General features: G+C 46.6%; 1 protein-coding gene across 14 annotated transcripts in view; it reads right to left on the bottom strand.

Moving 5' to 3' along the window:
• Nucleotides 1-13,740, bottom strand: part of SHROOM3 (shroom family member 3) — a 107,371-nt gene that overhangs the window by 32,815 nt on the left and 60,816 nt on the right. For 3 of the 14 annotated variants that reach the window (XM_049814822.1, XM_049814823.1, XM_049814824.1), the window contains exon 2: nucleotides 395-523. The exons of 3 other annotated variants lie outside the window; for them this stretch is intronic. Coding sequence is in view for 2 of the 11 variants with exons in the window: in XM_049814812.1 (XP_049670769.1) it covers nucleotides 395-546 (152 nt within the window). In the remaining 9 variants the exon portion in view is untranslated. Of the gene's footprint in view, nucleotides 1-394; nucleotides 2,655-6,239; nucleotides 6,813-9,961; nucleotides 10,126-13,740 lie in introns of those variants that run through there. 8 more of the 14 variants (XM_049814816.1, XM_049814814.1, XM_049814815.1 and 5 more) reach the window with 7 other exon arrangements.

The raw sequence follows: 13,740 nt of genomic DNA, 5'->3' as shown, positions 1-13,740 counted from the left end.
AAGGACACCTCTTCCCAGACTCCTTCTCAGTGAGTCACCCCCAGGCGTATTGGCAGCCAAAGCAGTAACTATTTTATATGCAGCCCTATGTAGGTGTTACTGACATCCAGCAATGTTGATGCTTGACTCAAGGCCCAAAATGGTGAATTCATTTCCCTGGCACTGTGCTGAGGGCAAGGAAGCTTTGGGAAAAGGTGGGCATGAGGTTAAGGATCTGTCCTGGACCTCTTCCACTGCCTAACACCGCAGACGCTGGGGATGCATGCTGTTCCACTCCAGCATTACTGCTGCCCTCACTCCCACAAGAGGGAAGTGGAGTTTGCCAGCCACTCTCGAGGAACAGCAGCCACAAAACACACACAGCAGATAGGGACACTGATACACGCATTCTAACCTGGTCTTCAGCCGTAACTTAACTCCTCCTGACCATGTGGTTTTGCTGGGCTGAAAGTCAGTGGTCACGCAGTTCAGACTGAGTGGGTTGGGAGGCAGGTCAGTACATCCCTTTGCTGCATGTGTGTCCCTGTCAAAAGAAACCAAGGCCATGTAAACACTGACACACCAAAAACTCAGCCCTTGAATCCCAATTTAATAAGGATTTTAGGAAAGAAGGCAATACACAGACCCAGGGGGCAAGGCAGGGGCATCAGTCTAGTTTTTTAAAAGTGCAAAGAAAATGTCACAGAAAGCCATGTGTATCCATTTTCTTCTCTATGTTGTTGCCCAGGCAGCCTATAAGAGCGAGATTTTGCTCTCCTTTATACCTAGGCAGTGCTCAGCCCCTGCAAGTGGCTCTCACAACTGTTTTGGAGGAGCTGCACAATACTGCAGCACTGCTTCTCGGCACACAGGAGTGAGATCAGCTGCAGCATCCACGGCACAAAATTCATTATCCTACATATGCATTTTGGGACTCTAAATCCCTAAGTGTGGAGTTCAGGGGTTCCACTGTGGGATATGCCCTTTCCACATGTAACCACCTTACAAGAGCTCAGGGAATGCTCTGAACACACAAGAGAAAAGCTAAGAGAAAGGTCCACACAGTGAGAGCACGAAAGAGAAGCCTATCCCCCCCTCTACTGATATTTCCACAAAGTTAGCAAACAAATATTTACCCTGCTTCATCACACGGATGCAGAAGTCACACAAACATCGTATAACAATCACTTCAGCTCCTTCCTTCCCTGAGGCACAGGAGAGCATGAAACAATCCAGTATTCCCACTTGCTCCCATTTTTAGCACTGAAACACGGGAGAGATTTGAAATTTCTGCTTGCTCAAGGAACCTCCACGCTGAATAAAAGCGCATCTGAAAGGACCCCCTCCATGCCTCCCTTGGCCCGCAGAAGGCCGTGGCCTGAGGTGTGCTGTAATTGCCTCTTGTTGTGTGCTTAGCGGGCTGCAGGCTGAGTGCACATGCCGGCATCTGGGGCTTTGGATAGCTGAGATGGCTTGGATGCCATTCCGGTGAGAGGCCAGCCGTCTTTGTGTCCAGCTCGGTCCTCCCCCACGCTCCCTCCCCAAGCCCCCACGTGCCAGGCAGGAATGTTAAGCCTCACATTGCGGATGAGATATACCAGGGAAGCGCAGCAGCACTTTCACCTAGATTAGAGAAAGCGACTGGTCTGGAACGGCCTTTTTGCTCGCCCTGCTTATCTTCATCCAAATTTTACCCCAAATCCTGCCTTAGCTGCCTTTTCTTTCCATGTGCCAAACCCCGTTCTGCTTTGTCTCTGCCACCCCTCTCCTTCGAGACCATGTCAAGTCTCTCACCAAACTAGAAAGATCCCCCTCCCTGCTCCTGCACCAACTTTGCTCTATACCAGCAGCACAACCTCCTTTACTGCAGCCCTGTGAAGTGCCAGTACCATTAACTGCTCCGATTCTCTTTGCTTACCAAGTTTACCAGGAAAAATTACTAATTTTTAGAGGAAATTTCACTGCAAGATAGAGAAAGGCCAGAAGGCCTGCTACAGACAAGGATTTAAAAGACTGTACATAAACAATTTATAAATACAAATAGGTATACAATTTCATAAGCAAAATGTATTTCCAGCTGTAGCGTTTAGAGGACAAAGTTCTCTCTTTAAGGCTTTGGATGGAAACACTGGCGAGATGGTTCCAGCCACAAAGAACTGCACTTCTGCCCCTACAACTCTGCCCCTGAGAGATTTCTGTGATAAGGAGCCCCACAAAGCCCATGGGAGCGTTTAAGCACAGCTCAAATTCATGGCAACGCTGCTGTGTATCATGCTGAAGCCTAACGAGGTGTCTCGCTGACAGCGTTGTGGCAGGATCCCATTAGAGGGGAAAGGATCTCAGCAGAGGCACTTGTCTTAACTCCAGAGCAAATCCTGACCTCCCTACTCAGGCCTCATTTCCCACACAGGGAACTACCATCCCTTACACCTCCTCGGTTTGCTAATGGAGCCATGAAGAGAAGATACAGTTTAACTGACATTACCTTAGTTTACAGGGGAGAAGAGGCCCTTGGCTGTGACCATACCTCAAATTCGGGGTAACCCTTGCATGAGTCAGAACCGGGGGGTCACTAGTGGGGGCTGGCCTAGCAGCCTTATTTGCAGAGGTGCTGATGCCTGTAGCTCCTGCCGATTTTGAGGAGCAATGCAGGTGCTGAGCCCTTCTGGAAAAGGCATCTGGATGTCCCAAAGTGCCGCCAACTGCCAAGGCGTTATAACTCTCATCACAACACTGAAACACGTACAAAGTCAAGGCGATTTCTTTGAGACAATCCTCAGAGTGCTGTTTTAACCTGTTTGATAGGAGGTACTGACACAGTAGAAGATCTTTGCCATGTTCATAGGAGACGCCTTGGATCAGCAATGAACTTTCCTAACACACCTCTGGCAGTGCTCAGTCATAACTTCCCTATTTGTTTCGTAAATAGCAGACTGGCTCTCCCAGGCTACACGATAGCTGTCCGCCTGCAGTGAGTAAAGCTGCTCATGTCTTCTCTCCGGTCAGCTATCTCCAAAGTAGCCAGTAACAATATTTAGGACTTGGAAATTGCCCCTGTGCCAAATACATTAAAAAGAGTAATCAGCAGCCTGAGAAACTGATATAAAGGAATAAGTGCCTACAGCTTCCCAGTCAGCACAGCCTGGTGATCTTTCAGCACTTAGTGACTTTTTTTTTTTTAAGAACAGCTTTTGAAACATGTGAAGAAAGCAAGAGACAACACGGACTCTAAAACCTGCTGCAAGCAGAGCTTTCTGAGTAAGTTACTTCCAAGCTGTTCCCACAAGGATCCACACAGATCCGACCCTCACAATCAGCAGCTACAAGCAGCGGGAGGGTAAGCAGCTTGGGTGTTCCCCCTCCCACAGTGAGAAACCCGTGCTTGCCAGCATGCATAACTTTAGGGTTTACCTCACAGAGACAAAGAAACGTTAATTAGTGTCTGCATGGGCTCTGGAGTTGTTGTTCGGGGGCAAGAAGGAAATGCAACGGAGTTTTTCCCGAGACTCTTAAAAAACTATAATTACTGAGCTCTGTGTGGAATGGTGGGCTCAATAAGACATTGAAAACTAATCAGCCAGTCTATAAATAACACTATTAATCAAGCCCAGTGGGGAACACAAGAGATGAGGATCCTTCCACCAGCGAAGCACACACACACACCAGGGACAGAGCACAGCAGCTCTTCAGCAGTGGCCACTGCTGAGTGCTTTGCAAGAGAGGACGATACCCATGCAGGGGTACCACTGGCAAGAGCACAGCTGGCTGAGCACGGAAAATACCTGAGGCCAGCATCTGGGCTGCAGCTGCAGAGGTGGAGACAGCCCCCAAACAGGACCCAGAAACCCAGCACCTTTCCTCCCCTTGCAGCTTTCTGCCTCACACTCAGTCAAGCGACCTGACTGCTTATCCCTGAAGATTTTTTAAAGACATTTCTAAATCGTTTTCTAAGGCATCTCAGTCTAACAACCAGGAGCGTGCTAATCTCTGCAAAGATACTTCTTCAATGGTAACGTAGAAACAGCCACCCTAGTGCAAAGACATTGAGGGCCTACCTTGCGTCTTGACTGTCACCACTCACGCCTTTTCCTTAGAGCGACCGTTCTCCTAAAGCTCGAGCTGCCCCCAGGACGGCACGGCGTGATGGCTCTCTGCAACAGCACCCAGCCTGCTGGGATGCTCTTTGAGTTCGGGGCTGCACTTTATTTCAGGATGTCGCAAAGTGCCTCACAATTGCATAGCTAAAAAGTATCCTTGGCAAGGAGTGGCCTGCAGTTGTTCTTTTTGTTATCATGTTGTTTCTAAAGCTCGCAAGTGGGAGACAGGAAACCTCGCATAGTCTATTTAAAACTCCTTTACCTCCCACCTGAGGCTGGCAGCTGCCTCTGAAATCTTTCCTTTTCTGCAAAGTTCATGTTTAATTATGAATTGTTATTTATACTTGCTGCTTCCATGGTGCCTTTGGTATTTAATACCATACATGCTAATGAGTAGCTGTACAAAGACACCCTGCTTAGCTTTGCTGTCATCTAAAAATATGGCTAGTTATGATTTTTTCTTGATGCTTGCTCGACAAACAGTGAAAGAATATAGTACTACAGATTTAAGCCTTTTTTTAAGAAAAGCCTGCTCCTGAGAAGTTTCATTGCCCCACAGCTTGGTTGCCTCTGCCTTGTGCAGAGGGCACCAGCCACCAAGAGGAAGAGGCAGTGCCTCTTGATCCACGCAGCAGTATCTCCTCTGCACAGCCAGCGCTGCCTTTTCTGAAGTGAACATCTGCAAAATGTTTCCTTATTTTTTACCACCCTCTTCAGAGCTCTTCAACAAAGCGTGGGTGGCCTTATTTTATATTAATCAACTCCCTACAAGACTCGTTTGCCTGTTGCTGCCATCCAATGTCTCATGTCCTTGCCAAGCCTCCACAATCCCCACAGAACTAATTCGCTGTTTTAGGGAGATCCTTTGCTTCTGACCGTAGACGACTCTGACCTACTCTGGCCGCCTTATCTGTCTCCTGCGCTGACCTCCCGTTACCTGCATACTTGAAATGTTTCATACCATTAATCTTAACCTTTTGGGCTTTTGGGTCTTCTTTCTCACTTTCTTCAGTCTTCCTTATCCTTATTTATAATCTTCACATTCCAGTACAGATTGGTTTCCTAAATCAAGCCTAGACAATAATTAGTGGGCGTGCGTGCCTCTGCCCAGCAGATCTCCCAACACTTATGTCTGAACCAGCTGACCAATTTCAGCCAGGGTCTGCAGAGATACTGTTCTCAATGAATTAAACTCCATGTTTCATAGAAATAGTTCCCTGAGTAATGGAAGTAGCATAAATCATTGCTCTCATTGAGGAAACGCTGTGGTGTGAGCTCAGCTGCCTGGCTACAATTCCCAAAGAGGAGAGAGATTGTACACAGGGAAGCTGTACAAAACCAAACTTGTGAAGTTTTGTCTGCACACAGCATTTTTTTTCCAGCACATCAGCCTTACACTTCTGTCTGCACTACCATCCTATACTCTGCTTTTCTGCTTAGCTGTCTGTAGTTCCAGGTATGAGTCTAGGATATGGCTGAGATCATCCATAAACAGCACCCGGGAACTATGCTTAAAAATTATTAAAGTTTTTTTTTTTTAATTTTTCAAAATGGGTATTTTTCTAATGGTTCCACCTCTTGGAGTCACGATTACTTATTTTAAACTAATGCCAGGTTTGCTGCCATGGTAATAGAAGACCTAAGTCCCAGAGGATCAAATGTTAATAGGTTTAGCAATTTTTAATGTCTCATTACTTCTAAGCCCAGTGTTATTCCTAGAAGAGAGGATGGAGCTTAAATTCTGATTTTTAAATCATTCAGGATCGACAGGAGTGTTTATAACCACTATCAGAATTAAAAGCTTTCCTAGAAAAATAACTGCTCACACACTGACGCTTCTGAAATTGAGATTAAAGCAAGGAACTCATCTTCCAAGTTCTACAGCAATTTGTAGGCATTTCCTGATATTTTCTCCCTTGGTCTTAAATCGGAAGGTAAGAGGCAACCCTCCTCCACTACAGAAACAGCCAACAGCACAGCACAGACACAAAAATAAGGAGAAGCAGCAACAAAGCGGAACTGGGCTCTGACAACTCTGCAAGGAGGGAGACGAAGGCATTAAGGCTGCTGGTTTATCCTCATGTGACATGTGACACAATGTCACAGGGCATCCTGAGATTCCTAGCTCAGCAAAGTGACATAAAGAGAGTTCGGCAGCTTCACCTATGGCTATCCTCATCCCGCAGGTGATGGGCAAGCTCTCAGCAGCTGATGAACTGGAATTATGTCTCTTGTGAATGAAAACGTCGCCTCCACAACAATCCCCCATCTCTTGGCAAACAGCAAGCCTTCCTGCCTCCTCCATGCTGTTAAGGAGACGGCTCCCCCAGGCAGGGCTGCAGAAGGGGAGAGAGACCATGCTCATCCCAGGCACCAACCTTGCACTCGCCAGCGGGCATGCTGCTTTGCAGATCCTCCTGCTCTGCCTGAAGTGAAAAGACTGGATTGCTTACGTATTTCTTATTTTGTTACCTCCTGTGGCTGGTCCAGAAATAGTCCCTAATCCACATATCTGTCATGCTCACAGAATCTCCTTTAGCTGAAGTGGAAGTGCTCTGTGTGTCACAGCACAAAGGCCCAGGTCCTCTCCTGGACAGAGCACATGTGGCTCTTACCTGGCAGCAGCAATATCTGCACGGATTCCTTAGTCTGTGCTCACAGGACCCCCAAGCCAGACTAAGAGCCAGGACCTGGCTGGACATACGAGGACAAAACATTTTTTCCTCAGAAAAATTCTTGTAAATTGAACTGAAACTTCTCCTTGGAGAGCATGCAGTGTGGACTAAAACTTTTGCTGGGAAAAGTCTCTCAGTTCCTGGGTAAAATCTCTAGCCTGCCCCTTAGGACACTCACTCGAGATGGGGAAGAGCCAGGTTCAAGTCCACAGTCTAATAAGGCAGATAAAGAATTCAAGGCCGTTTCATCGACACCTCAAAATGCAACAGGCTCCACCTGTGAAAACAGCTGGAAGGACTTTTTCATCCTAACGCAGAGCAAGACAGGTTTTGAAATCTCAGTAAGGCTCATGGAGCACATGAATCTTGGGACCAAAGTAGGTCTTCTTCCCAGAGTTCTGCAGCAAGATCCAAGACTCAGGTAGAAACAATAATATCCACACCTTGGATTCAGATGGGTCAGTAAAACTCAGGGAAAAAACACCACACAACCCAAACCCATTCAGAGCGATGCTGGCTGCTGCTTCTAAGAAACAGGACTATTTAATACTTTTTTTTCTGTACACATCACGGGCATATCCATGCTGATATCTGTTAAGACAGGATTACTAGAGCTGATCTTCGTGCCATAAGCCAATCACCAAAAGAGAAAAGAAGAAATTTTCCAGGAACAGTGCAAAGGCAGCTTGTGCTTTTCTAAACACACAGGCCATTGCTTGAAGGCAAATTAAAAGGATAAGAAATTACGAAGCTGTCTTGGGATGGCAAACTTCAGATGGATACACCTCACATTCAAGCACCCATCACTTTCAATCTCATGGCTCATACATGGTCATGCTGAGCACTCGGTATTTCAGGGCAAAGAAACACAGAGGCCAAGAAGTCACTTGGAATTAATTCAGACTTGCAGCTTTCCTTCTAGGAGGGCTCTTCACATACGCAACTGCAACTTAAACAACTTCAATGAGTGCTGACCTTCAGGTCCACCAAGAAAAAGTCTGGAGAAAGGAGACCGCATTTTGACTGTGCAATACCGTCTAGTCCTACTTGTCCGATGTTTTTCTGGCTTTCCATTTTCTCTGAAAATGGATGGGTTTTATTTGACCTGACCTCAATCCCACAATCTGGCCGCGCTGTGTTTGCACAGACCCACACAAACGCACAAACAAGCTGCTTCGGTGCCATACCTGTTTGCAAGCAGAGATCTGAAAGGAGTATTCGCATTCATTTGGGTTCCTCACTGAATTTGGTATTGGCCGAGGGATCTTTGAGAAAATGAACTCCCTCTTTGACTGTGAGAGAGATCTAATCCTCGTTTTGCCCTGGAGGATTACTGGGTACTTAGAAAGGCACTCACATGCACATTTTTGGTTTGTGCCAGCTGCATTTGGGTCCACAATATGTAGCATTTCACTTCAGTCTTTAGGTTTGACAATAGGCATTCCACTGCACCCAGACCTCAACCCCAGAGACTGCCACCCTTCTAAAGACACCCTAAATCAACGCTTTTTGAAATGTGGGCCTTCCCCTGCTTTGCATGAGTAGTTCGCCCTCAGACAGCGCGTGTGAATTCAGCGTGCAGGCAGGCAGCTGGGCACACGGCCCTGAAGACCAGAGTCCTTTCTTGTGCTGCTGAGCCAGCTGTCAGAGTGCATGGTTCTCTGCATGGCCCTGCCAAAAAGACCTGGACCCTAGCTGGAAGGAAGAACCTGTAGGGCTGAGAAATTAGCTTTTATCCCTAGTCAATTCCTGGCTTTTGGTAATAGAATTTTACGGTTATACTCAATTATAGCTTACTGTTTGTGCCACAGTACCACCCAGAGAGCCTGCCTGTTCAGGCACTGGAGTCCACAATTCCTGGATTGTACACACTTGATATATAATAAAAGGTCATTTGTTTTATTATAGAAATAACTATTCCTATAATAATTCCAAGTGCCCAGCACTGCAGCACCAACGCTGCGCATATCTAGGCTTTTACTGCTGTGGTTGTCTGTGCACAAGGTGGGTTTGTCGCTGGCCATGATTTTGCTCTACCCATCAAGCTCAGGAGCCTTTTCAGCCTACTGGTGTTCCCACAGGGGTAAAGCGTGCTCTGCGCAGCTCTGGCCCAAACCTTTCTGGGATTGTGGCTTAATTCTGTAAAGTAGAAATTAGGGATGTAGTTCAATGGAAGTAAAGGACTCTCATTTTCAGCTGGTGTAAATTAGCACCGACTTCAGCAGCACCCTGCCTGCTCAGGGGAGATCTCTTCTTCTCAGGAGGTGAGACTTGAGAGGTTACGACTGTCTTGGTCTGTCAAATGGTACCATCACAAAAGAGCGGACTGCAATCCGCCCTGCACCCTGACTCTACTTGTAAATGAAATTGCTTTCCTGCACCTTGTACTCAGAAAGTTTTAACCTCCTTAGAAAACAGGTCTACCTACTTATTGTGTTAAAACAAAAGTAAAAATACAGAGGAACGACATTGTCATTCTATTCTACCCCAGGACTAACAGGACTATCTATAGACTTGCTCTTGACCATTACTGAAAACCCCTTTGAGTTTTTTTCAGAGACATCAAGTCACACCGGCCTTTGGGGATGCTGTGGGATTTGCCTGGGGAATCAGAGCATCACCCCCCTTCACGGGCTGTTCAGGACCAGGAGGCCACTAGGAATAATCTTTCAGACCTGGCCATAAAGGACTGTGATCAACTCTCTCTGAGGTGCAGAAGTGCTCAGATCTGTTAGTCAGAGGTGCCTGAAATGAAGATGATGTACTGCAGAGCTCACACAAGCAGAAGGATCATTAACACCTCTGTCCCTTTAAGGACCATGACTACCGCACACAGGTAAAATAGTAACGTTATCCTTACAGGTTCTGGGGTACCCCAACACTGAACCATGCTGATCAAAAGTAATTTTGTATAAATTACAACATTTAACTCTTCTTACATAACACAAAACAAAGCACAAACCAGCTCTAAAGGACAAGTGTAAATGACAGAAAATAACTGCAGCTCCTATGAAGAAAGGCAGCCATAAGAAGGAAGCAAAAGTCATACTCATATAAAATAAGGACTGGTTTCCACCTTAGGATTAAAGAATTAAAATGATTCCATGGGAAAAGACTACAAGCCCTCTATGCTGAAAAAATAGTTATGTTCACAGAGAGAGATTCAATAAGCAGAAGATATTTTCCCAGGATTACTGTTTTTACACTCACCCTTCAGAACAGTGATGTTTTCCAGATACAAAAGGGCCGTCCTAAGGAGAGGTCTGAATGTCAGGCAAGACGTGTCCCACCTGGGACCTGGCCATGGGGTGCAGACCCGAGACCTGAAAGGCAAGACTAGCCCTCACCGGGAACCTTTTCCAACAGCATGTAGCAGCTGGAGCCAGACTTGATCTGCTGGTGCAGCGGTTTGCGTGAGCACTGCCTAATATGTTAAAGGCAAACCAAACTAGGTCAGTTCAGACCAACAATTTAAATGATTTAAAGCTAAAGATTAAGGGAGTGCTTACATGAACCATTCCAGTGGCAGATGGATGAGATCTCTGGCACTGATCAGCAAGCGAGGACATTAATCTATTCCACCAGCACAGCTGGATCTCTCTTCCTGGCTTGCATACACATTGCACTTTAAGGAACACATCCTGAACTTTTACCCTATCAGCTCTCCTTTGAAAATATGGATGTTACTGAAGTGCTGGAATAGTAACTCAGCTATTTTTGAAAAACTGGTCTCAGTGGTTGGTACTGAGCAAGAGACAACCAGAGCATCTATTCAGAAGGGGCAGAAGAAAGCCTCATATTCACATTTGTCACAGGCATGGTGGATGTTCAGCAACAAGAACCAACTCAGGTCTGCAGCTGAGTTGTCTCTCTGCTCTCTAACCTGATTATTTTGCAGTGTTTCCTGGTATGCCAGATTTTAATTGTAGTAACTTGAGGGGTGGAGTGCATTTTACAGGCCTAAATCACCTTGACGGGTGTAGCAATGCCTAATCCCCAGAATATGAGCTACATCTTATGAGCTGCTTCTCCATCCCACTCACCCACCTCTTCCCAGACAAATTCCTGAATCCTTTGCTCAACACAGCATCCATTTACTTCCTCAGGACTTCAGCAGAAGATTCGCTCAGGTGAGAAATGAGTATAGATTGAGTAAGGAGATAAGGATTTGGCCAGCTGCTTTGCAAAACACAATCTCTGCAGCACCTGCAGTATCATTTTGCACAGAGTTCAGACACCTGTAGCTCTCAGGGACTGTAGTATAGAAAAGCAAAGAGAAAAAGATGGTTACTACAGGACGCAGCTATGCCTATTAGTTTTCCGTCTACCCCTGAGGCAAGAAATGCTGCCGTTGGTTCATCATACCTCCACTGCACCATGTTAACTGGACAAGTCCAGTGGAAAACCAATATACTGGTCCAGGGAGGGCACAAAAATAGCCTGGCAACAGCAGAAAGACTTGAGCTTTTCAGGTACGTACAGAGTCCACAGAGTGGGATATAAGCACAGAGCAAACAAAAGCCTGCTGAATACAGCAGAGTTGCAGTCTGGCTGATCAACTCCTTGCATTTATATTTTTAAAAAGTTCAGTGAGTTTGCTGTGGTTACTGTCCCCCTGCAGCACTGCTATCACAGTTTTTTTCTAACTTCAGCTATAAACGCAGCTATAAATCAATGTGGGCAGCACAGCCCATGGAAGCGAAGCCATTCGAGTTACAACAGTGTGCGCAAGCTAAGGCTCTGCCCTCTGAGCATTTTGTGATTCTTTGACTTCTGATGAGAGTGCGCAAGGCAAGATACAGACATGCTGGCTGCTAAGCTAAAAAATAAATAAATATCTGTTTGTCACTCAAATTATTTTTAGCATCTGCCAGTCCAGCAGAGATGAGAGCTATCTGACAAGAGTTTGGAAAAGGATGAGGACTGCAGCCATGACAAGACACATCAGATGAGAGAGGAACCCTTGGCCCTTCTCGCCTGGTGCTATGCCCCAGTGCATCCCCACTGTGCTCACACAAACCACCTCAAAGGAGGAACCGGCCTTCCCAACTCCACTCCCTCCCGGCAGCAACGGAGGCCCCCAGCACCTGTGGCTCCACCAACAAAGGCAAGGGCCCGCCACCTACCCCTGCCCTGTGAAGCCAGCTGGAGTGTGGGGCGGTGGGGGGCCGGCCACCCCGAGCCCGGTGCCAGCGGTGCAGGCAAGGCGGCCCCACCGCACATTCCTGCCGCCAGCGGTGAGGGGTAGGCTTGGGGGACGTGCACAAAGCAGCTGGTTTTAAAAAAGAAGCAGGAGGGAGGTGAAGAATAGGGAGGACTGTAAGCGACAATAAAGCAATTATTCCAGTTTCAGCAGGCTGGGGAAGCATTGTAAGGGTGGAAAAGACAAGTGGGCTCGAGTCTCATGATTAGCACCAAGCAGAGATGGATGAGAGACAAACACCGGAGCCACAAAAACCTTTGCAGTTGCCAGCAGCCAGGTCTCAGCCCCTGGTGGGATGCCGCCTGTCTTTGCATGGCACAGCTAAGTAAATAGTTAACTTATCTCTCTCTACATGACGAAGTCTTATACAGCCTGCATTAGAAACAGGATTAGTAACATCATCATTGATATGTGAACAACTGCTAAGAGTAAAGAGTCATGAACATTTTTCTTTCAACCACAGGACTGGGGAATGTAGAAATTTCAGGCCATTTAGGAGCATAAATAGACCTCTGCCATCCTCCTGCTGAAAGGATACTATGAGCATCTTTCTTGTACACAGCCCTACGTGTGGGAGCTCTTCCGTGTGCCCTGCCAACAGGAAAACTCTTCCCCATCACCTTGTCTACTGTGTTTTGGTCCGACGATCCTGAGTCAATACCCAAATCATTCCTCGGGCTCAAAGTAAGATCTGAAGTTGGGAGTTCAGATGTTCTACTGCGTGCACTGCAGGGCTGGATTAGCATCTGCAGAGGCCAGGGGATGCTCACACACTCACCTGGATGATGTCAGGGTCTTCCCTGGTGATGCTGTCCTTGAGTACCAATGGGGCAAAGCACCTCCAGGAACAGTTAAGAGACATTACACTACAGATCACCATATGGTTTTGATTACCAGGGAAATATCTCAAATCCTGCTGGGTTCCCAGGAACATGAAGGTGCTACTCCTCTGTAGATAAAGAACCTTTCACAGCTCTTGGGAAACCCAGAACACCCCACTTAGCCTAAATGCCTATCAGCCTTTAATGGGGCTTTCCTCAGAAGTCACTTAAGACACATCTTAAAAATCCACCCAAACCCACTCTGAAACAGTATGGACTACTTTTCCTTAGAGCAGCTCCAAGCAGATTAAGACACTATGGAGGAGATGACCACGCACTGCAGTGCCAACTGGCAGTCTGACTTGAGGTCTTTCACAGCTAAGCAGAAGGCAGCCATTTACAAGTTAATGAAAGACAGCTCATGTGAAAAATTATTATTCACCACTGTGAACACCAGCACCCTCTTAAAAGAAGCTGCATCTTTGCTAGGGACATGCGGTGATCTGTAGTCACAGTCTGGAAATCTCTGCTCTGCATGTCAATAGGAAAAAGGGGAGCAATACATATCCCCAGTCTCAGTCTCTCCTTGTCCACAGGACATGCTGTGACCATCCTCACTGAAAAAAAACCCACCTCCAAAATTAAGTCTCGGTGGAGCCAGTCCCAAACACAAATTATCATTTGAGACACAAGTGCCAAACTCTTTCACAGAGTGAACAGCAAACCCAAATCCTATTAAGAAGCCATCAGTGTCTATATTTATTTCTCACGAATCAGGGACAAGTAGCCTAATAAATGGTGTCAGACTGAGCCTGGTGAGATGGAAGAGGAAGGGGATAGCCTTGGGGAAAGGACATGACATTAATCAGCATCACCTCTGCAAAACCCTTGACAGAAACAAGGTAGTAAACTCATTAGCCACTTAGAAACTAAGCTCCTTTTTTGCTTTGCACAGTGATAGCCCA

The sequence above is a fragment of the Accipiter gentilis genome, chromosome 12, assembly GCF_929443795.1.
Source record: "Accipiter gentilis chromosome 12, bAccGen1.1, whole genome shotgun sequence".
NCBI lineage: Eukaryota > Metazoa > Chordata > Aves > Accipitriformes > Accipitridae > Astur > Astur gentilis.
The sequence above is the reverse complement of the archived record's forward strand: the minus strand, read 5'-3'. Positions and strand labels throughout refer to the sequence as shown.